Source organism: Spea bombifrons, chromosome 12, assembly GCF_027358695.1.
Source record: "Spea bombifrons isolate aSpeBom1 chromosome 12, aSpeBom1.2.pri, whole genome shotgun sequence".
Classification (NCBI taxonomy): domain Eukaryota; kingdom Metazoa; phylum Chordata; class Amphibia; order Anura; family Pelobatidae; genus Spea; species Spea bombifrons.
The window spans coordinates 27,837,158-27,861,632 of NC_071098.1; the positions used below are offsets into that span (position 1 = coordinate 27,837,158).

At 41.6% G+C, this 24,475-nt stretch overlaps 1 protein-coding gene across 1 annotated transcript; it reads left to right on the forward strand.

Moving 5' to 3' along the window:
• Window positions 1-23,481, forward strand: BCAM (basal cell adhesion molecule (Lutheran blood group)). The gene is made up of 16 exons (XM_053452703.1): window positions 1-234; window positions 9,905-10,029; window positions 13,231-13,447; window positions 13,671-13,741; window positions 13,838-13,934; window positions 14,214-14,396; window positions 14,892-15,016; window positions 15,104-15,263; window positions 15,695-15,810; window positions 15,960-16,101; window positions 16,291-16,418; window positions 17,142-17,277; window positions 17,422-17,457; window positions 17,848-17,983; window positions 22,667-22,772; window positions 22,873-23,481. Exons 1-16 carry the CDS (start codon window positions 198-200, stop codon window positions 22,876-22,878), a joined length of 1,821 nt encoding a protein of 606 aa, XP_053308678.1. The 5' UTR covers window positions 1-197; the 3' UTR covers window positions 22,879-23,481.
• The last annotated feature ends 994 nt before the right edge of the window (window positions 23,482-24,475 follow it).

Here is a 24,475-nt window from a genome sequence, read left to right on the forward strand (position 1 = left end):
CAGAGATCCGCAGAGACTCCGTGGTCCGGGGGCAGGTGGAATAGCAGACGGGGCAAAGCCACCGGGGCAGAGACAGCACAAACCGGATGAGCTGATCCAGATCAGAGACTCCCAGACACCTGCCGAGACATCCCCGAGCGGACACCCCCACCCGAGACATCCCGCAGCGCTCATCGTCCGGTGCCCAGAGTGCCCTCATGGATATGTTACTGCTGCTGTTAGCCCTCCTGCCAGGTGAGTGACCCACGCCGCGTGACCGATCCCCCCGGCCAGAACCCACGCAGCCCCTTAACACCAAGCGACACTCACGTCTTTGTGTCAGTAAGAGACACTCTCACAGCACTCTATCAGAGAGGGCTCCACTCACACTCAAGGAGTGACCCACCTCTCTGCCCCAAGAGGGGCCACACTGACTGTCACACTCAGGGTAACAATGTATCACATACCCCGAGAACATACACGGGGGGGGGGGGGGCGCACAGTAACCCTTTCACTGTCGGGGGGTCCCTTCTGCCACTGAAAATCCAAGGAACAGCCCGGGATCCGTATAGAGTGCAGTATAGGGAATCATATAGGAATTATCATGTAAATGCATCATAGATATGACATCATAATTCATTAAGCATGGTGATGGACACTGATTGGATAGGATTATATACATTGGCTGCATTGGGAAGGGTGGGGAGCTGGCATATACATTAATGTGCAGAGGGAGTAAGTGATGGGGTATATATATATATATATATATATATATATATGTCACAATGTATATGTTCTATAGCGCTGGGGGAGGGGAAGGGTTAATCAGTGTGATCCTATGGAATATCGGTAAGCTGCATATAAGATAAATAACGGGATCATATCCAGGAGAGGTGGCGGTAACGTATAGAATGCGTATCTATAGGGTTGTGGTCGGGGGCCGGGCGGTGACGTGATAGACGGGTGTTATGTTTGCTGACGTTACTCTGATGGTGGAATTCGGTGTGCGGACCGGGCAGGTTTGGGATTGCCGCTCCTATCACCTCCATCCAGCACCTATAGGGTGGGACACCACCCCAACGCAGCGGCGGCAAAGACTACGATCTGTATAGAACGTCCAGGTGTCGTGAATACAGGTGCTGGTAGAACACTTGACTTGAGTGGTAGATGAGTGGAACTGCCTCCCAGCAGAAGTGGTAACACAGAGAGGGGATTTAAACATGCATGGGACAGGCATACGGCCCCTGAATCTAAGACGATATATATATGGTATTTATGTGTTTGGAGGTTCGCTTTAACGTTATCGCCTAGGGGCAGACTAGCCGGGGGCCGAATGGGTCTGATCTGCTTACATACGTACCAAGTCCCCCGGGCCTCAGCGATAAGACGGATCTGCTGCGCCACGGTCTATTCAGGCGATCTTATTGGCTGCAGACGGCGTCTTTAATGAGTTTCTATCCCTATACATAGAGGCATTCGGAGCTAGGAACCACGGCAACATGCATTTATTATTACCTATAGATTTATATAGCGCCATCACATTCCGCAGCGCAGTACAACGGGCTTTAAAAGCAACGCATTACGCTGCCTATAAAAAGGCAGGATTTCACCCCAAAAATAACCAAGCATATATTGCTATAAACATACATATATATATATACCGTATATACGTTATTACACATACAGGTTATAATCGGGACTGGAATGCAGCTAACGGGAATGTTGGCCATGTGTTTCTGGAAGACACCGGTATCCTTTGGATCTTGGTTTAGATTGTAAGCTCCTCGGACAAGTCCAAATTGTTATGTGCTGCGCGACTTGTTACGTCCTGTTTACCCATTGTACAGCGCTACGGAATATGACGGCGCTATATAAACGGATAATTCATAGCTGTGTCTATATTTCTGTTATTCTGCCGTTTGATTGGCTGCCGGGTTTTCTGTCTGCACCTGTAAGCGATGACGTCATACATTGTAACAATTTCAATAAACAATCCAATGATTGTTTATAAATAGAATTTGATGTCACAATGCAGCGTCGTTAACTTCCAGCTTGTAAGTGGCCTGGGCTGAAGGAGTAGTGGATACCGTACCCGCCATCAATATACATGAAGCTATGAAGCTGTGTATAAGTGAGAATCTGGGATTAAAAAGTGGTTTTATCACCATAGCAACCAGTGGAAAGATCCACTCACCAGGAATATTCCGTCGGTTGTTATAGCAACAAGACCACTTTTCAAACTTTTGCACCGGAATCGCTTTTTTTTTTCTATGTAACCCCAGCTCTGTTTTATGTCTTAAATGATGGCAAATTCCCAAGTAGGGGCATTTATTCCTCCCCGCCCCACCCTAGAGAAAAGAAAGCAGCTTTTGTAACACAGCAAGAGTGCCCCGAGGCACAAGAAAACGGAGACAATGCATTGTGTGATGCGTACAGTTTGACATCACCTAAAGCAATGACTCATACCACCTCTGCTGAAAGGTCATACCATGGAACCACCACTCTGTGTTGCAGCACAGACCTCCACGTTGCCCCCCTAGTCCCAAATTTGGGCGAGGCAGGTGGCTGGCTATGCCCCCCAGCACCACCCACTTTCAGGGTCAGCTCCGCCCATTCCCACCTCTCCTGGACACCTGAAAAGTACGGACCCTCACAAGAGCCAAAACTCTTTGTAGGAGGAAGAGTTTGAGCCGGGGCTGAGCCACACGTTCAATTGTTGGGAGATATGGGAGAATGCCTAGGGGCCCCTAGGTCTCATGTCTAAATTCTGATTCCGCCCAATTCACAAACAGCCCCCCCCGTAGAGACCTACAGGCGTCGGGAGTGTTGGGTGCTTTAACTTTTCTCTGCGCTGCTCCTAGTTCCTGAGAGCTGATGTAAGTCGGGTTCGGGAGTAGATTGTAAGCTCCTACGAGCAGGGGACCCCCTGTAACTACAAACTGTTACGTAATACCTTGCTATGCCCCGTTTACCCGTTGTACAGCGCTACTGCATATGATGGCGCTATATAAATCAATTAATAATAATAACAAGGTATTTATGTATCGCCATCATATTCTGTGGCGCTGTTCCTATGCACTGAATGAACTTTTTTTCTCATGCCGGTTGCTGTCCTAGCCGAGTAATCTAATCGTAGTCCTTGTGCCCTTCGTGCTGGCTGCGGTACATGATGGGGGGGCGGGGGGGGTATAGATTGAGGGTCCTCCCCGCACAGGTTGGGACCTGCGATGTGTACTTTGTTATTTCACAGCAAATTCCCACATTCCAGACATGGCATAACACTACCCTTCCCCAGCACAAAAACACACACAACACCCCCCCTCCGACAACAAAGAGACGCACACAACCCCCCCTCCCCCCCGGCCGCAGACACACAAGCCGCCAGGTATGAACCTGTTGGATGCACAGTAACCCGCATTGGCCGACGCGGGCATCTATTGAGTGTCAACCATCTATGTGATGGGGGGGTGGAGAGTAAGGGGTTAAAATGGATCTGAGATCTTGCCAATGGTAGCTTTGCTGCTCTGTGATTCTTGCCCCGGGCATTACTGCGCAGGTGAGGGCTGTGTAGATAACAATTCCCTTTCTGCGTTGGGAGGGAGGGGGGGGGGTCCAACTTTCTACGCATCCCTTAAGGTGGGCGAGGTGAGGGGTGTCTGATGTGTCGCCCGCCATCGCAGCAATCGCCCTGTTTTATTTCCGTACGCTGTTTTCGGCTACAGGAATTATTCGACTAAATGATTATTATTTTCTAATTCTTACAAAATAAACGCTTGTTTTTTTTTTTTTACGACACCCATCGTGCTCTCTCCTCATTCTCAGCAGCTTTTGGAATGAAGATGTTGATATTAAATAATCAAAGAAACAATATAAAACTATAACGGCTAAAATATTCCAAACTTATAAAAAAAAAAATAAGAATAAAAGAAGTTCACTGTGATTGATTTTATGGCAATATATATATTTATGTTTGTTTATTGTTTTTATTTTTTATTTTATATATATATATATTTGTTTATTGTTTTTATTTTATATATATATATACATTTAGGTTTTTTTTTGTTTTTATTTTATATATACTCTTATATACTCACTAAAATGCACAGTGTATATTTACAGATTTCTTATAAATGCTTTAAATATATATATATATATATATGTTTATTATTTTTATTTATTTACTTTATATATATATATTTTTTTTTATTATATATATATATGTTTATTCTTTTTATTTATTTACTTTATATATATATATTTTTTTTTATTATATATATATGTTTATTCTTTTTATTTATTTACTATATATATATATATATATATATTTTATTTTTTTTATTATATATATATATATGTTTATTCTTTTTATTTATTTACTTTATATATATATATATATTATTTTTTTAATTATATTATATATATATATATATATATATATATAGTATTTATAAAAAAATCTGTAAAAGATTCTCTGTGCATTTAGTTGATAATTGAGTTCTATTTTTTACGAGTACTTTCATAACCTTTAGATATGTGGCTTTTTAGGAGAGATTCTTTATTATGAAGGACTGGACTGATTGCAGCTCTATATTGTGGATTTTTTCATTCATTCGCTTGGTAGGCGGCCGTTCTTCTGCCCGGCACTCACTAGACTTACCTGCTGAGATAACTCGAATGCATTAACAAAATTGCTTGATTTATGGACTCCTCGTCCAAATGCTTCGGTATAAATTGGAATTTGAAGACCAGAAATAAATTTCAGTGTTTTTTATGGGTTTTTTTTTTGCGTCTCTGACACTCACCTGACCCTTAATAGGCATTTATTAACGCTTTTCTGCACAGTAATCTTGGGGCCTGATTGGAATCTTTCTTATACACGTTCCCTCCCCCCTCACTTAGCATCTCTATGCTCACTCCTCACTCTCTCTTCTCCTTGTCCACTGAGGCATCCATACCAACCTCAGCTAATAAGGAGATTTTTTTTTGAAACTGTGTATCTAGAGGATTAGTGAGATTGTATTTGCCAGGCAAGAGTAAAAAAAAAAAAAAAAAAAAAAAATAAATAAATAAATAAAAAAAAAAATTAAATAAAAAAATAAGAAAAATATTTAAAAAAATCCAGTTGGATGAGTACAATAAGAATAATAACTAAAGTGGATTTAATAATATTATTTATATAATTATACTTCACAATCCGCATTTATAGTTTTTTAGTTTTGTTTTTAATATTTATATATATTTTTTTAATTTGTATTATTACTACCATCCTAAGAATAAAAAAAAGGGATCTGCAAAATGTGGATTCTGGACTTTTTTTTGAATTACATTTTTTACTTTATTCATTAGATATAAAAACAGAGGTAGTTCTCACAGTAATGAGAGTCTCCGGCGTGACCCGGTTAATATGCCGACTCGGCAATTGTTGACATCTAAACATTGTTGCATAAAAATATTTTTGGGGTGTTTGAATGACTTGTTGTCTGAGCTGAATGGCATATGGAGACCTTATTTGATGTTTATATATATATATATTATATTATATATTTTTTATTATATAATATATATATATATATAAAAAATATATATAATATATATATAATAAAAAATATATAATAAAAATCTTAAAATGTTTTAAAAAAAGGTAAAATATTGCTGAAAACATTAAGATTAAAAATGTATGGAGTAAATATTCATACAGTAGTAAATGGCAGTGTAACAGGTCTGATGAATGCATTGGGGGGTGTTGTGTATACCCCGGGGGCTCATTTTGTCACCAGATTCACTAAAAAGGCATAGCTGTCTATTTTTGTTGTTGCTTTGTTGACGCGGTGAGACAAAGGATTTTCAGTACCTGGGGCTAGGCTTCAATGATTTTTGATACGCTACAAACAAATAAACAAAAAAACCCATGTAATTTGCAAAATACCAAAAGTGGAGCAATTAGCAGGATCATCCTATTGGTTACCATAGCAACTGCATTATTTTTTTTCACCGCTTAGCTTTTGCTTCCGAACAATTTTTATACTTTGGTTCACGTGGATCACACAGATCATCTTCCAGCAAAGAGTCAAATTAACCTGATGTGACATTGTGGTCTGGCTAAGCAAGCATTACGAGCAAAATAATTACAAATTAATTATATCTCCACGTGCTTTCTGAAAAACAGCCGTTTGTGCAATGATGCCAATTATATTGAAGAATGGAGGCTAGCAAAACGTTCATAACTTGGTGCCCCAGGTTAGATGTGATTTATGAAACTTCTTTTCCTTCAACCGCTGACATTAATACGGGAATATATATTATATATACGCTGGAGCTCAAAGGACAGTCCCAGGAGACAGGGGATATTGGTAATTATAAATATAATGTGAAGAAGATTCTTCCATTTCTCTGCTTTTCATTCACTCGCACAAAAACAAATGTCTGCGTTCACAGTGAGTTACGTAAAGAAGTAAAAAAAGAGATGTCGCTGTCCCTCAAAGGGTTAAATCTGATGCTAAACTTTCTGTATTCCGATTCCGTATTTTTGTCTGTTTTATGATGCTTTCCCTTCTCCTTTTTTTTCTCTATCTCCTTGTCCCTCCCGTCTCCTATTTTTTTTCCATATCCTTTTCTCTTGTCTCTCTCTTATTCACACACATTCTCTTCCCCTCAGTAGCTCTTTCAATGTTTCAAGCCATCTATCTTTTTTCTTTCTTTCTTTCTTGACTCTCTCTTCGCCTTCCCCCCCTCCTTTCCATTCCTTTTTGAAGTGTTTAGAATTCAACAATAGGCCATGTGACCGCCAGCGAGACGCTCTTATTGTGAAGGGACTCTCAGGATCCTGACAAGAGCCTGCACCCTCCACCCTTCCACCCCCACCTCCCCGAGATTTCCTCATTCTCAATTCTGTGCCCTCTCGCTATGTAACTCCCTTCCATACCCTCTTCTGCTAAATTTCGTTTCCTCCCCCCCTCCATTATTGTGAAACCCAACCTCTCATTCCCTTCTCTCTCTCTTTCTCTCTGTCCTCCATTGAGCTTTTTACTCCAAACCCCCTTAAAGTGCTTCCCCCGATCTGACGTGAATTCCCACAAATTGTCCTTCTGTCTTTCTATGAACCTTCCATGATGGTCCTCCACTCCATTCATGGCCACCTCTCCCATACCAGCTTTGTCCTCTTCCTACAAGAAAACCATGAAGTTCTCCATTCTTCGTGTTCTCTACTTGCCTTCTTACGACCCCATGCTCTAGTGCTGTAGTCTACATGCTCTCGTAATGTTCCTCCAGATTCCAAGACCCTCTCCTGTTCCCCTGTAGATGATTCTCGCAGCTGTGTTCACCCTGCACCTGTTAATCTTTAATCCTTAGCAGTCTCTGCCCCGCCACCAGTCGACGAGAGGCCTCACACACGCTCTCTTCCGTAAAGCTCTCGTTGACAGTGTTCCAAGGTCCTCTCCTGCTTCCAAGTTCCGTGCACCCTTTGCTGCACTGGCAGGCACCTCCAGGTTCTTCTTCCTCCTATACACATAGAGAGAGCCACACCGGACACCGACCGTGTCTCTTCCTTCCAACCTACACGAGGAGGACACACAAAAGCAGGCAGTGATTAAATACTACAAAGCCCCCGGGGGCAGTTAATAGCCGCGTCTTTCGCTAATAACGGCGGTTTGATATTCTCTATATTGCCTGAGGGATAATAATTGGCTGTTGCCACCTTCGGATACGTCTGCGCTGTTATTAAGTAAACAGAAAAAAAGATAACGTTCACCAGAAGCTGACAAAGGTTTTTATTAAGAACGGTCATGGCGTGCTTCATCGGTTATTAAAAATCAGGGCCGTGATCCTGTGTGTTGTGTATGTTCTCGCGGCGGTAGAAGGGTTAAACTTACCTGATACCGCTGAGTCGGCAGCATTAATCAAATTAAGTCAATAGCCAGCCTCGCTCTTTGAGGCTGGATCTGGACTGCATTTCCCTCGTAGGAAAAAACAAACAGATATCATTTTAAGGAAAATAATAATCAGCATTTGGGCTGATCCCATTCCCTTTAGATTGTAAGCTCTTGTGAGCAGGACTCTCTATACCTAATGTATCGGATCGTCTTAGTAATAATAATAATTAATAATAATAATATTTGCCCAGTCGGTTGGGGTAAGCTCGGTTCCTGTCGGTTTATCCCCCTTAGGCAGCCGGGATTAGATACTCGTCCTTATCTCCTTATTGTGGAACGCTGTGACCTCTTTTGAAAGCCAAATTCTTTGTTAGGATAGCATTGTCCTATAACCCCACAGAAGGCCGGAGCAAGGCTTCCAGCCGGTGGTCGCTCTGCCCACGACGGCCTCAGAAACAATAAAGAACGGTCAGCCATGTTTGTGTTTGGGGGGGGGCCTGTGCCTAATTCGAGACTGACGGGGAACGGGTTTAAGGTCTGAGTCTCTACGTCGGGGCAGACCAGACGCGCCGAACGGGTCTTATCTGCTTCTGTTACTATGGTTGCTGTATAGTCAAAAGGTGGTTACCGTGGCATTGACCCACTTTTGATTACATTCACCGCTTAGTGGATTTAATGTTAATTTAATCACTTACTCAGGTCTGGGCTGGCCGTCTGGCACAACGGGGAAATGCCTGGTGGGCTACTGGCCATCACCCCCCCAACTCAACCCATTTGGCGCTACCTGAGCATATCCGCCCGTTGGCTGCGACCATGTCATCAGGTGGCCAGTCCGGCCCCACATAGGACGACGCACTGAAAGGGTTATTTTTGTGTGGGGTTCTGGGATGCGTTTTTTTGCATCTGTAATCGTATTTTAATAGCTGATGTGTATTTTGATAGACAGCTTTGGATGTTCTCGTTAGACCCCCCGTGATGCTCGCAGAGCCAGTGCCGGATGCCACGTGTTCGGCTGAACGCATCTCCTGCATGGCAAATAGATGGGGGCCAGGGGCAAACGGTTATGGGGGGGGGATTCTGCACCATCTCCCCATGTATTTGCAAGGCGACGTCATAAACATTAAAAGTGACCTCACAGCTATAGTATGCATTATAATGTAAGGTTTTTATAATAAGGAATTCCATGTATTTCTCATATATTTATCAGCGGTTTATATATTATATATATTATAATATATATATTATATATATATTTATATATGATTTATGTATTTAGATATATGTATAAAGTATATATATATATATATATATATATATAGATAGCTAGATATATACAGTATATATAAATATATATATATATAGACCACTTTATTTTTATTGTTTTAAACAAAAATTTACAGCGCATGCCATTATAGCATGAAGGCTCTGAGATTTAATTGAAAAAGCTCTATATATTTAGATTTGAACACATACTTTTTTTTTTTTTTTTTTTTAAGCCTTCAGTTTCCCACAGTACCAGAAATAGTTACATATTTGGAGTGAGAAAGAGCAGAATTAGGAAAGTCTGGGAAGATCGGTGTCCTGTGATCCCCGTCAGGAACCTGACATTAATATGTACTTAGATTTACCATATTTGTATAAACGTTGATGGGTGAAAGGATCACGTTCCCCCCTTCATGGGAGTAAGAGGTCCCAAATGAAGAAGATTATCTCCTAAATCCGTCAGGTTGTAGCCACGTTGCCAGGTAGCTGCAACACAGTAACAATAATCTAAAAAATAATGATTCGCTGAACTTTGACTTCAATAAGTTCCTGCCGAGATCAGCTGAAGTCAACGTCTCTCTGTAGACCCGTCATTGAACCTTGCACTGAGTAGAGTAGAGAAGACAATGAGGCTCTTCCATCTCCAGAGGGTTATCTCTGGGCTTCTGCTGCTTGATTCCTTCTTGGATCCTTGGTTATGTTCATTTCATGTTTTGTTCAGGACGTCTGGGCTTTGCTTCTCTTGCAGCCCCTGCTTGATGCTAATGATGCCCTCTTTGTCTTTGTCGCAGGTTGTCTCTGTGCGGTCACGGTTGTCGTACCGCCAACCGTTGAGGTTGAGATCGGGAAAAACGCACGAATTGGGTGTAAGCCGAATTTCAGCGGGTCCCCCAAGTTCACTTCAGAGTGGTTTGTGGTAAGCATTTCGAGTTTTGCATTATTATTAGTAATTTTAGGAAACAAACAAGGAAACAAAAAGTAAAAACGGACCTTTAATTACCGATAGAACTTGTTTTTCTCCAAACTGTGATGTCGAACACATTGTGCTGTGTGCTGATACGTCACTCCCCGGTTACGTTATTTGACATCATTTTTATGTCACATTCCCCCATCATTTTAACAGCTAATCGCCAAACCGTTACTGGAGTGCCTTCTGTAGTAGTTGGATGATAACTTCGCCCCCTGCCCATCATACTTCTTCCTTTCTGTGCCTTCTCTGTGCCTCGTTATTCCCCACGTTCCACCAGCCTCCAAATCCATGGCCCATAACCCATTCCACAACTCCTCAGGACAGAGGAACAAGACGGACTCAACGTTCTCAATCCATGACGTCCCCAGGATAACTCTACAAACTAAAACTAGCAAACTAAAAGCAAGAGATTAAATGACTAAGAGCCTTTAGAGGAGAAGAGAAGAGGTGCCCTCAAACCTCTGAAGCCCCTGCCATGGGTTGTCCAGAGCGACTGAGTTTGGTCCAATTGCTTTTTATTTCTTAATTAATACATTTGGTCTACAATTCATCAGCATTATTTTCATTGTCTTTATACGGTGTGCGGATCCTGCAGCCCTTCTATAGTATTATTCATAATGGGACATTATGTCTTGGAAGACCTCTTCCCTTGAAGAAATGCTGTGACCTCCATTGGGTTGATGTGGATGAAATTGGTTTATCCCGTTATAATAACTGTGTTGTTTGCCATTGTTGTCCAAGTATCGAGTCCGCGCATCGTATGAGAATCACGGCAATGTATTAGTATTCACCAAAGTATTAATGTGAGCTACTGTAGCATAGAGCCACCATGATTGACTCTCAATGATTGCCATCAGAGACCGCTCGCCATGTCGAGCTGATCTCCAAACGCTTTGGATTGGTTTTTCAACATTCGTCGAACTATTAATCATGTTCTGAAACCACAACATTTGTACAAGTGATACATTCTTACAGTGTTTTAATTGTAACAATATAATAAAACGTTACACCCACAGATTCATTAAGCATGCTTTGCTCCCGAGAGACCGAATACGAAAGTGCAGACAATGTATCACTTTGTTTTGGATTTTTTCTTCATTCTCTAAAACGTGTTAATTGGGGGGGGGGGGGAGCAGAACGTAACCCTTCCTTTATTTTTTTTGGAATAGCAGACCTATAAACTCAACCCAATTAAGGTGCTAATTGAGCTCGCTAACGTGTTAAGCACGAATTTTTTTTAAAAAAATAAATAAATTTAATCGCATTAAAAAAGAGCTGATGAACAGACCTAAAAATTCTTTAAAAATGGGTTTCGTTGTATAATAAAGTAACAGCACATAGAAAAGAACGTTTATTGGGAAAAACTAAAAAGATATATGTGGACCTGTCTGTCCATCTAGACCCCAAACACCAGCAGCACTGGTGAGCTCTCCAGTGTTCTAGGGACTTCTTTTAGTTTGAAGCATCTGGGTCATGCAATAAGGAACCCATGTAATGGACTGGCCAGAGCAGACACTTCCATTGCATGAATGGGTTTCTTGCATCTAGGTGGACACGTTCCAGCATGTTATAAAGACTCTCAGGCAGGACAGGTTATATTCACCTTCGGGTGGCATTGATTGACTTCACATGGAACTAGGCCACCTTTTGCCATGTTATTTCTTAGGAGAGGAGAGAGAAACACTAGGAATAAAAAAAAGAGAGAAGGGGAAGCAAGAGAAAGAAAAGGAGGGAGAGAGATGAAGGAGACACAAAAACCTGGCAGAGAGTTAAAGAGCATAAAACTATCCTAAATCTAAGACAAGACCAAGGACTAATTAAGGTCTAGGCCTCTAACTCAGGAAAAATAGGCAGACTAGATGGGATCAAATGGTTCTTATCCTCTGTCTAAGTTCTATGTTTCTAAATCGTGGAACCAGCTACCCAATGATAAGAAAGTCTGGCTTCTCTACGATGCTTTTCTGGCACGAGGAACGTACATCTACAAACTCCAGTCCTCCAGAGGAACCCCTCGCTTCTTTATGTTCTCCACCAAAGCATCACTCGGCTTTCTCTCCACACAGTTTTACAATAAAGTTCCCACGTGTGAGGGCACAGGACACTTTTGTATGGCATATTTTACACATTTAATTTCACAAAGAGGGATTGTATTCATAAAAATGCGCTCTACAGCAGGATACCAGCTTATGAGAACGTAATTGTGTGAAAAGGGAAGGGAAGAGGCTGGACGGGCTGCAGTTCCTGTATTGGTAGCAATTTTGTGCACAGCCAGAGCAATTTTAGCACTTGGCGTGAATTATTAAAGCAAGAAGCCCCAGGGGGAAGTGGTTTCTCTATCCAAAGCCTAATTTCACTCCGACACATTGTTTAATGACAGAAATGTAGTCGCCCCACGGCCAGCTCCACACCGCGTCGGCTGATACTGAATTTCAGTAACGCTGTTATTAGTGAAACAAAGTAGCTTTAAAACTGTAACGTTCCAATAAAAGTTTAAGCCAGACACAGACAATGACGATTATAACCCCAAACGTTCTTCTATGTCCATCAGCTCCTCTCAAAGGTCCATAAACTCCATATTAATGGGGTCTTTGAAGACCCCGTGCTTACGAAATCATACTTTACTAAAGTCCGGCAACATTGGCCAAAATATTTAATGTTATTTTATTTTTTTATTTTTTTTTAAGGCATTGCCCCATTTTAAATGGTAATTATTCGGGAGAAACCCATCTACTGAGTAGATAAGCTTCCAAACTTATACCGGATGGAAATATTAGCGTCTAGGACAATTATCCGATGTTGAATGATCAGTCATAAAATTTAATGTTTCCTTCACTTCCCACATCCTTGGAGTTTTAGATAACTTAAACCATCAGTACCCTGGTGCTTCTTCTTATTAACATCAGACTAGAGAAAATTATTCTTTGTGAAAATTTGTTCGAGACCCTTAAGGCGTTCCTCGTTTTCTAATGTTTAATTTATAGACATTATCCGAGAGCATCAAATAGTACTAGGATTATATTAATCCTAATTATGTTATTCCATGTATTTTCCCCTCCATGTGTTACTAGAGGGCATTTTTTTAGGCAGCAGACGGGTGGGAGGTAAATCTGATTTTCTTCATTCTCGCTCTTGGCTTCATTCCTTCAGATCGACGAGAATGATGATCTCGCCCGAATCACTTTCTACGATAATGGGCGCCAAGTGACAGACCCAGATACCGAATACAGCAGCCGGGCCGAGGTTACGAGCGACTTAAGTCTGGTCATCAGGGACGTCCGTTTGAGCGACGGAAAGACATTCCTCTGTAGGGTCAAAGCAGAGGGTGAGAGGGCAGTTGAGGGAAGATCTGAGCTGATGGTTTTCAGTGAGTATTCTTTTTCTTCTCACATATAAAATGTGTATTCACTACAGAACTGGCAGTAGACATCTGGAATAGCGTCTCCAAGTAGGACATAATTCTATGGTTTAACCTGTGGTTTATGCCGTGATCAGGAATCCAGCAGGTGCTGGAAAGTTGTGACTTTTTCAAGGCTTATACTGTAATTTTCAAGACTTTTCAGTCTCTTTCTCTCCTTTTTTCTCTTCAGACCCCCCAGAAGTCCCTGAAGTCACCGTAATCTCAGGGATATTATCAGTCACGTCACCTGTTGCCTCAGAGGTATGTAGATTTCCCCGCTGCCTTCCTTCTTTACATTTTTGCTCTTTTTATATTTTCTCGTGCACCCCAATTTAATAATACCTTTCTGCCCCTTAGATCGCCACCTGCACCAGCCGCAATGCCTATCCGGCGCCAACCATCGAATGGTACAAAAATCATCAGCTTCTAAATACACCGACGGAGAAGAACTCAGGTAAGAGCACCGTAGAAAAAAGGACAACAGCGACACCAGGTAGATGGAGATAATAACTAGAGACTGGTGTAGTCCCGGTGTATTTACTAAAGGCGTTGAAAGCCCAGGTCGATACTTCTAGTAAAAGGGGAGTTATCTCCATCTCGGAGTTGAGTGGTCACTACTTCGCTTTGCTACAACTTTAAACTGCTGTGAATTTCCTCCTAGTCTACCAAATGTCAATCTCAGGGCCTAGTTAAAGAGTTATTGAGCTAATATCTGCTGATTGTTTCTATGCAGAGCTCTACGTCTCATCCCGCACAACAACAGAAGCCTCCAACCTGCTTACAGTCACCAGCACCCTCTTTTTAATACCTACCAAGAAGGACGCCAGTGCCGTATTTTCCTGTAAGGTCGCGTATTCCATGCCTGGAGAAGCCGTGAACCGCATGGAGTCGCAGGAATTCAGCCTGACTCTGCACTGTGAGTAATGCGACCGCGTCTTCGGCCTCCATATCTAACCTTTACCAGCCTCTGTCTCGTGTCCTCCACTCAGGACCTTTCTCAGCTCTCTTCTTCCTTTCTAACTATTGGATCATTTTCGTTCAGTTTGGGGACTTTTCCCTTCAACCCATATTGTCTCCATTCTGGCCTTCCTTTCCATATATTCTTCCAGGTTCTCTGCCTCTTACTCGATTCCACCGTTGTAGCAGGCAGACTAAGTGCAATGGAATGTTTCTTATCTGCCCGTAAAATCTATGTTTCATTCTTTGTGGCCAGAAGTGGTTATTGTGCGAAGCGATAGTGGCGGCTCCAGAATAATACAAATCTTTTTTTTTAAACTGGGCTTTCTTTTTCTAGTCCTCCTAACGTTACTTTCTCGCCTTCTTCTCAATTACTCAGCGTTACAGTTACTCTTGGTTTCACTCTTGGTTTTCTATGCCTTGATTTACCCATTGGCACTTGTTTTTTTCCCAGATTATACAGAGAATGTGACATTTAAGGTGATGTCTGAAGTTCCAGTTAAGGAAGGAGATGATCTGTCCTTGAAATGTGAAGCAGATGGGTCTCCCCCTCCTTCATACATTATCTATATGCTCAAGGTACATATGGCTATTACACACATACAAGTAACCATGGGTAGGTTCCTTCCTTCATCACTGTCCTTACCGGCTCTCTCTCTTCTTCAGGAAGGTGATCGAGAAGTGGAGATATATTCTGGTGTTGAGGGTGTGCTGACAATCCGTAATGTTTCTAGAGAGTACACCGGGTCTTATCGCTGTCACGCGATGGACTTTGACTCTCCCCCTGAAGTTGAACTCACTCGAGACCTGAACGTGTTCGTGAATTGTGAGTGCTATCACTCGGAGTAGACATTGAGTAGTATAGATAGATGTTGACTTGAGTGTGACTTGAGGGCGGGAGTAAAGGGTGATTATCTAGTATAATTAGAGACCATTTCCATAGTTTAGAGTCGTCTTTCTACCTATAATTAATTATACGTTAATGATAACATTACATTTACTTTAGAAATACCCCCTTTTGCTAAGGTAGTTAAGGTGCCAATTTAGAATCTCTTGTTGACTTGTTTGCCTCAATGCCTGAGGATTTTTTCATCCCATTCTAATTTATTTATGACCTCAGAAGATTTATTTATCGTTATGACCTCAGTATTGACATGCCATGTCTGTCTACATCAACACCGCATACTATTACCCATTCCCAACTCTTCTTATCGGTCTCACGTTCTCTTACCACGTCTTGTCCCCCTTCACCTACAGATCTGAACGACCTTTCCCTCATCCCATCGGACCACGTGACGGCTACTGTGGGACAAGACGTTCCCCTCTCATGCTTTGGTGATGGCTCTGACGAACCTCATCTACGCTGGAAGAAGGTAAACAAAAAACGTGGATCCATTTCACCTTTTGGCTCTTTTTTCGGTTTGTACCCCATATCCCATGAGTCAATGCCAACCTCCTTTTCCTTGTGTCTGTCTCCCGTCCTACACTATACGTATATTGACCTCCATTACCCATGTTACAGGGAGAAAAGGTTCTTCTGGATGGAAGCAGATTCCGCCTCCACAACATCTCATATTCCCATTCTGGAGTCTACACTTGTGAAGGTTTTGTGCCAAGTGTGCCGGGTTTGCGAAAGGAGAAAAGCCTCACCCTCACCGTGGAAGGTAAGACGCTGTATCTGGCATGGCGGGTCTCCCATTTATGAAACATTTATGTTCTTTATAGCCTTTGGTAGGCTACTTTTAGGACGGTCGGGTAGGTCAGCTATTAAACAAAGGTCACGTTGAATGCCAGGTGTGTGAACTTTCTGGATTGTAACTTTGTAACAAATGTCTCTCTGTTGTTTTTTTCAGGATTGCCTCAGCTGGAACCTGGGAATGAAGTGGTTGAAGTTCCTGCTGAAGGACACATGGTGAAGCTAACCTGCTCTGCGGTGGGACATCCTCAACCAGAGATCACGTGGAATCCCCCGGAGCTGAAGGTATTAAATCTCTTTCTTTTGCATCATTCTGTGACTTATCTGCCGTGTTCTTTAGCACCTCTTATTTGTAGAAGACTGTTTACAGATTTTGATTTATGTATCTGGGAATTTCTGAAACAGGTGACCATCATTACTTAATTTCCCACGTGCCTGATACTGGCCGTCTGGGTCAATCCATCCCTTAAATCTTTGTACGGTGCAATTATTAGACATTATGGCCAATAGTTTATTTTATGAGATCAGCCACCATAACAGAATGAATCTGATTGGATTTTTTCAGGGCTACAACTCATATCAATTAGGAAGACCTTGGAGACAATCCGTGTCTTTTGTCCTTGGTTGCCTGTTTCAATTAATTTATGGATTTCCTCACGCAGTCCCTTTAAAAATGCTAATTTTCCATGATTTTTCTAGATTTTCTGCTGAAAATGTTCCTTGGACTACTTTTTGAGGTCTAAAGACCAGTACAGTCTTTCTCAAAGTTAGTTTCCATCTTGCATGTGGTCATGAGGGCCATAGTCTTTGTTGAGTTGTAGAATGCTACCGAACAGTGTGCTAAATCACTTACTAAGGTAATCGGTTTTTAGGGTGTTCGCGTTCCTGCCCCTTGAACCTCCCCTTGACCTTGTGGTGGTCCCACGTTGTCAGCATTAGACCGTTTCTTTAAGCGTCTTGTTTTTGGTCTCCATATAGTCATAAGAATGTCTCGCTCTCTCTCTCTAGGACACACAATCCGTTTCTGGCATGCAAGTAAAGAGCGAGGTCACCGTAAAGGTCTCCTCCAAGCTAACTAACGGAGTGTCCTGTATTGCCAAAAATCAGCTTGGATCCAGAGAGAAAAAATTCACTTTACGAATCGGTGAGCGTAAGAAATGACGCAGATGATATGTATTACTTTCTTAACCATTAACGTAAGAGAGAGAGAGAAAGTATGAGCCATGTACCTGCTCACTGTTCTCATGAATATCTTCCTCACCGGAATATTTTCTCTTTCTTCACGCAGCTAGTCTGGTTGTGCCCAGTTCTGCACCTGCTGAAAGTAAGTACCTTGCTTTGTGGAAATAGGGCTGGTAATCGCTTGGGCTGCCATGAAACACGCGTGTCCCCGTGACCCATGACTGTGCGTAGTTGTAGCATCTGTTTTTCCCCATGTGCCCTCTTTAAACCTTTCTACGGTTTCATGTTGCGTATCCGGGTCTTACATGTTGGAACCTCCTCAGGGTTCTAGAGCAGGAACAGACAACACTTTGCCTTCATTCTTATATTAGAGCTGAAGATTCTTATTTAAATGCTAGTTGTGGATACACATTGTTAGGAGGGATGTCCTTTGGCTATTTCCATGGTAATCAGTATTTGTACTCGTGTTCTGTCCTTCTTCCATCCCTTTCTCGCCCTGCGAGGGCTGATCATTTTATTGTCTCTTCCACAGAGCAGAGCAGCGGCAGCAGCACCGCCATTATTGCTGTCGTCGTGTGTGTCCTCCTCCTTCTCCTGGTCGTCGCTCTCTTCTACTTCCTTCAGAAGAAAGGAAAACTGACCTGTGGATCTTCTGAGAAGAAGTCATTGTAAGCCTGGGTGCCGTGAGACATATTGGGGAAAAGGAAGGGAAGTGGGAGATAAAGAGAGGAGTAATGATGAGCGTAGAGACGTTATATGGGGCGACATAACAGGATTAAAACGCATCTGTTTAATTACCCTTAGTCATTCGCCCTATGGGCTTATTTATTTTCTTCTTTCAATGCTCTGGACTAAGACTCGGAGCACAAGCTGCTTGTCTACTTTATTCCAGCTTCAATCAGTTCCCCTTTCCATCAGATCCAAAGGCTTAAGGAACTTGCTGGGGTCCCTTACCAAAAGAGACCATCCATGACCTGGACCTGGACATGTCATGTGACCCAAAAATAAAGTACTGATAGGTCATGGCTATAGAAATTGAAGAAATTTTTAGGTGTTTATTTGTAGAACATGCTAGAGGGCTCCAACGTTTTATCTAAGAGTACATTCAGGGGCTTCAGCCTAATAACCCTCCCTAGAGAGTGGTCTTTGGTCCCTGCTTTCTTCTGCCCTTCTGTAATCCCTTTTTGGTCTGTGGTGTCTCGTTTATAGCCTCAACATGTTCCTCTAGGCAGAAAACCTAAAACAGGTCAAATCCAGGTATAGATGTTCTGGTTTTCTCCTGTCCTCCTTGAAGTTAAGACTCGTGAATAGATGCCTTGTGTTTCTAAAGAGCTCTTTGGTGTCCTACCTGAGCCACGTCTAGATCCCAGCTTTCTAGGGATGTTATCTCTTGAAAATGTGATCTTTATTTTCCGGGACACCTGATCTTGCCCATCTGGCCCGCGAATGCTCTACATCCTCCAGGAAGCAGATGTATTACGTCCCCGTGTGATTATTTCACAACAGCTGTGGCTGTAAGTAAAACATCTCGTTACAAAGTCAAAGCTAGGTGTCCCATAAACATAGCGGCAGACATTCCCGGTTCTACTACATGGAACAAGGAAATGCCATGATAAGGTTCCCATCGCATCACTGTCTCCATATATATTTTACTATGTCATACAACAACAAAAAATCTGTGTTTTAGTTAAAGGTCCTATTCTACTTCCCACATTATTTGCGCTGTCTAGTACGCTGTCTTCAGTAGATCTGTCGTTTTTTTCTTTCCTGCTTTTGTGTCACATGACAATTAGGTGTTCCCGGCTATAATTATGAATGAGATTAAGTAATTCTATTTCTAGAAAAGATGGTTTTAATGCTTTTTTTCCCACCTACTAATAGTGACCCGAAGGACTGAGTCCAATTAGATATTTACATTCATGCTTTAAAGAGGTCTTGCCGTGGTCTGAGACCGTGAGTCACCGTCGAACCCCCCCCCGGGAAATCAGCCCCACTGACCCTTTAATGATCATATTGAATGGTCTGAGATGAAAATGATTGCCCTGGGGGCTATTCCCTGGCAGACTATACCCATAGTTCATATTGATTAATGTCTTTTGAGATAAAAGAAGCACTTTTAATAGAATCATTGTTACAACTTCACAGTCTTACAATTTGGGGTCCCACTTAAGCGACTAAAAGTTCATTTTTCTCATGGTTTTAGTTACTGCAAGACAAGTGGGTAATGTCCTCGGCTGTGGAGGCAGGAGAACGGAAAGAAACTTTTCTGCTCCTCTGTCCCTGGGGATATAACCCCAGGAAACTCTATTATTATTATTATTATTACTACTACTACTATTTATTATTATTATTATTTTTACTATTATTATTACTAATATATTATTATTATTATTACTACTAATATTTATTACTTTTATTATTATTTTTACTATTATTATTACTAATATATTATCTTACTACTACTATTTATTATTATTTTTATTATTATTATTACTAATATATTATTATTATTATTATTACTACTACTATTTATTATTTTTATTATTATTATGACTACAATTAATATTTATTATTATTACTATTATTATCATTATTACTATAATTATTACTAATGTATTATTATTATTATTGTTATTATTCAAGTAGCGATTAGGCTGTGATACCGCCAGGTGAAAATAGTTTTTTTTTGTGTAAAGACAATGCTTTTGAACATGTTTATTACAACTAGACTGCTCTGCAGCTACTGTGCAGCATTGGACCGGTTCAGCCAGCCGGCGCATGTAACTAATTGGCTAGTTTAATATAAATTGTTGGTTATTTCTGACGCCATTTGGGTTTGCAACACCATTGTGTATCATCCCAACTGTGGTCAATTTGACATACTGTATAATCGGCCTGTTCTTGGTACAGCGCTATGGAATGTGATGGCGCTATATAAAACAATAAATAATAATAATACGCTGGGCGTTTGGTCCTTCAGGACAGAGGAAGCCTTCTGCTTCAATCTTCTGCATATCGCATGGTGTTTTCTGCCATAAACAGGCAAATCCAGCTACATCCAGTATGGCCGCTGGTTGTCTATGATGGAAGAGTATTTATCTGCTTAACTATGGCTACAAGGTCTCTCAAGAAAGATATGGGCACATAGCCTTACGAGGTCATTTGTTTTAGAAGAAGAAGATTCTCTGTTGGTTCTCATCTCATTAATTTACCGAAACTGACGTTAATTCACCATTTCAATAATTTTAGAAGGCCTCTTGTTGGCTCCAGGTTGGCCTCGGTGAAGCTCCAGAATAAATCCAGAAATCTGTTGGGTCCTCCCTGTCATGATGACTTGATGGTGGTTTTTGATTCATTCGATTAGCTATAAATACCCATTTTCCAAGATAAATCCACGTTAATTAAGGGAGGTTGATTGTGTCCCCGTACATTTCCTCAGATATGAACTATTTGGATATGACCTTTTGTTCTTACTCTTGGACTTCAATTTATTACAAGTCCTTCTACTGTTGGCAGAACTTAAGATCATTTTTTTTCAGGACAGATTAGATCACAAATGACCAGAAATGTGATCCTATAATGTCGTATGTTGTTATTGTGCTTGGCTAATGGCTCTGGTGTCTCAGCATTGTCAAGGTAATTGTGAAAGCTGAGGCTATGGAGAACGGTCAATAATTGCATTTTTTTTATCAGTAAAAGTTACCGTATTCCATTCCTGGACATGATCTCATGACTCTTAGTTTTACAATACTGAATACTTAGCTAGAATTTCAAAATTATTATATTTTATTGACATATTCTTTGACAGCCGTGTAATCATTTATTTGTATTGGCTGCTCTTTGGCCAAAAATAAAATTCCTCGACCTTAATTTTATGAAGGTCAAGGGGAAAGATCTTAAACAAGCACATTCTAGGTTCTGCCATAAAGCAATCGGCATGGTGTAGTTGATAAGCAGGGGTGGATCCCTAAGACCACATGGCCATCACAATGGTGGCCACCACATCTGCGATAAATATCAAATATACGGCAAAATAGACTTTTCTACACCACTGTACATCATAAAGTATATAATTTTAAAGTTTTTTTTTCCCATGAGGCTTCCCTCTAAGATAGTGTCAAAGAGTTAAAGTATCTAAAGACTCTCCATTATTGAGTGCTATGTTAACTGAAGAAGTCCAGAAGGAATGCATTGGAGATTCACTCAGCTGTTGATAATAAATAATTAATCTCCAGAATAACCTGTTTTCCACTCTTTATCTCGAACGAGTCCTTCAGTGGTATGTTTTGTGCTATACGCTCATGAGCAGCCTCCAATTATTAATACTGCTACCTGAAACCCTGCCAGGTTATTAAGCCGCAGACAGCACCATCATATGACTGATGGGAAACTGCTGGGCCGCAGAAGACTCTTAACTCTAAACTTCATCCACCCGTGATTATTATTTGTCTTTTTTTTTGGCATGAAGTGAAACTGCAGCCGTCGCAAATCACCAGTCACGTTAAATCACTTTACGAAGTAGGAAAGAAGCAATTTATTACCTTATTGCTGTAATTGCCATCCTTACTGCTAAATGTAAGCTGCATATATATGGCCTCCTGTGGGTCAGCGGTGACATAGAGGACGGTCCTTAAGTTCTTTCTGGCATCTATTCACTTAAGGGAGAGTTTGCAGGAGAGTTGTGGTTCAACGCCTTGACTTCAGTAAACATTATGAAGGTCCAACCCCGGTGACCTTCTGCTGTCATGAAGAGCTTGGCTGACCCTGTTTAATGCATCATTAAATCAGCGAGATTTCTTCAACGTCTCCTCACCCATTATAGAGGGTCAGCACGGCCCTTCGTATTAGAGAAGCTTGCTGGTATCGGCCCTTCATAATGAATAGTGAAGCAAGGGAGTTAAAGACTCATCTGCCGAGACTCCCTTTAGCGAATAAACCCATCCATGGTCATTGAGTGGACCATGGCCATATCTCTTACGTAGTAAAGAACTAGGCTGGGTTTCCTGATAAGACAGACATTGTATGCTCCCTAATACTATAAAGGTTCCATGATCAATAATATGGGAGGGGCAGAACTGTAGCTCCACCTACTTTACCCCATGTGCCCAACACACTCCACCCATTTTTGCTCATAATAAATTGCTCTGCCAATATCTAACCCGCAAAGCCATTTGTGTTAGCGCATGGAGAGGTGCCATAAGTCATTGTACTTGCTCAAGCTTGGAGTCTGGCTCTAGCAGTGGGGTAAACAGTTCAAAGTTGTGACCCTTGCCCTTTCCCTTCTGATTTCTCTACATTCTCTATTATAACCCTTCCCTTCTTTACAAGTTTCCCTTTCTCTCGCTCCACAGGACTCCAGATCCAGCTTCAGCCGAACTCGCCGTTGAGTTGAATTCAGACAAGCGGAAAGAGCAGCAAGGACTTATGTCATCCCGCGGCGGAGGTCAATCAATAGAGGTGAGAGTTTGACCCCCTCCCCCCAAGAGGCTATTTCTTTCCACTTTATATTGTTAAAACATCCGCTCCTGTTTACACCCCTCGTATTTGTCCCCTTCAGTGTTAGCGAGCCGGGAACGTGGTGGACTCTCTTACCTACGGACAGCATCCATCTTTCTGTGGCCTGGGACTTCGACCTGTGGATTTCTGCTTTCACTGCTACCTGCACTTGCAACTGAGTTGCAAAAGAAGAAACAATGCAAAAGACTTGGTCCTTAAAGAGATTTCTCCTCGAGGTCCTGGGGAATTCCTGTAATAATCCTAGGAGCTCTACCTTCTCAGGATCTCCCCCTTTTTTATTATCAGGATCAGGCATTGCCTTAGATGTCTGTATTACCCACTACAGACCTCCATCTGATTTTTTTTTTTCTTTTTCGGATGTTTTTATTGCTTTTATTTTATTGTTCTTCAGCTGTTTTTTTTTTTTTTGTGTTGTTGTTTTATTGTTTCAGAAACTGTATTTTTTTTTCGACAAGCCTGCCATGTGACGCTGCTGTCCCAGCATGCCTTGTGGTGGCGGCGCGGTTCAGGCTTTATAATGTTACACTGGTCTTGGCCCGTTCCTGTCCGGCCTATGTGTATATAATGTATTTCCCTATGGTCATTACACTGGTCAGACCCTCACCGTGTCTCACTGTCTGTTATCATTAAACTTACCCCTTACACCCGAGTCTCTGAACCCCAGTCCCCTTATTTTCCGTTCTCGGCGGGTCCGTACTGGCAACCTATAGAGATAACCATTAATAGCTACGAACAAATCGTATACTTTTGGCTAAGTTCCACAAAGTGCCTCTTAAGAAACAATAAATGTTGCTTTTGGGCCATAAAAACATAACGACATTAATCAAGTCTACGCTCGCCAAAGCCGCTGGTCAATATATTTGTGCCGTTTCAAGTTTTTTTTAGCTCGAAAAAAAATCAACATTTTCTTTTCAAAACCTAGGATTTGATAACAATCTCAAAAAAAACTCCACGGGGTATAAATCCAATACAGAAAAAGCACATTCGAATAGCTTAGTACTGAATTAAAACCCCCTAATGTTTTAATAACACTTTGGGGGCCATAATGAAACATCACGCGCTGGAAGCTGTACTGCGCTACGTTATTAAACTTCCATTAGATGAATTGTTGCGCAATTAGATGGAAATTGCAAAGTATTATTTAATTAAATTCTGCGATGTTAGCGATGACTAAATTCCTCCAGTGTGCAGCAATGCGGCCCTTTAGAAAACATAAATAAAGGCCACTCTCTCGCTTATACTGGTAATAAAGGAAAACACTTACGTTGTGTGCTTTAATATCCATTTACATCAATGGGAACGGCCACAGAACCGGAAGAGAAGCGTAACACGCTCGGGACATCTCCATGTATGACCCAGAGTCTCCAGATGAAGCACGGCCCTCCAGGGGTCTCTGGGTCACTTTCTCCGAACAGAGGGAACAACTTATGGCCCCATCTCACGCCCTCCACTAGCTTAAGACGCTTTCGGACAGGGCCACTCTCCCAGAAGACGGAGAGCTCCTGGTGGCCCGTTCTTCTAGTTCCCAGGTGTCATGTATAGTGCAGGGCTTGAGAAAACCCAAAAACCTGAAAAATAAAGGGTTTAATAGCATGATGTCGCTCCACCCAACCCTAAATACTGAATGCCCCAGCATCTCTCAA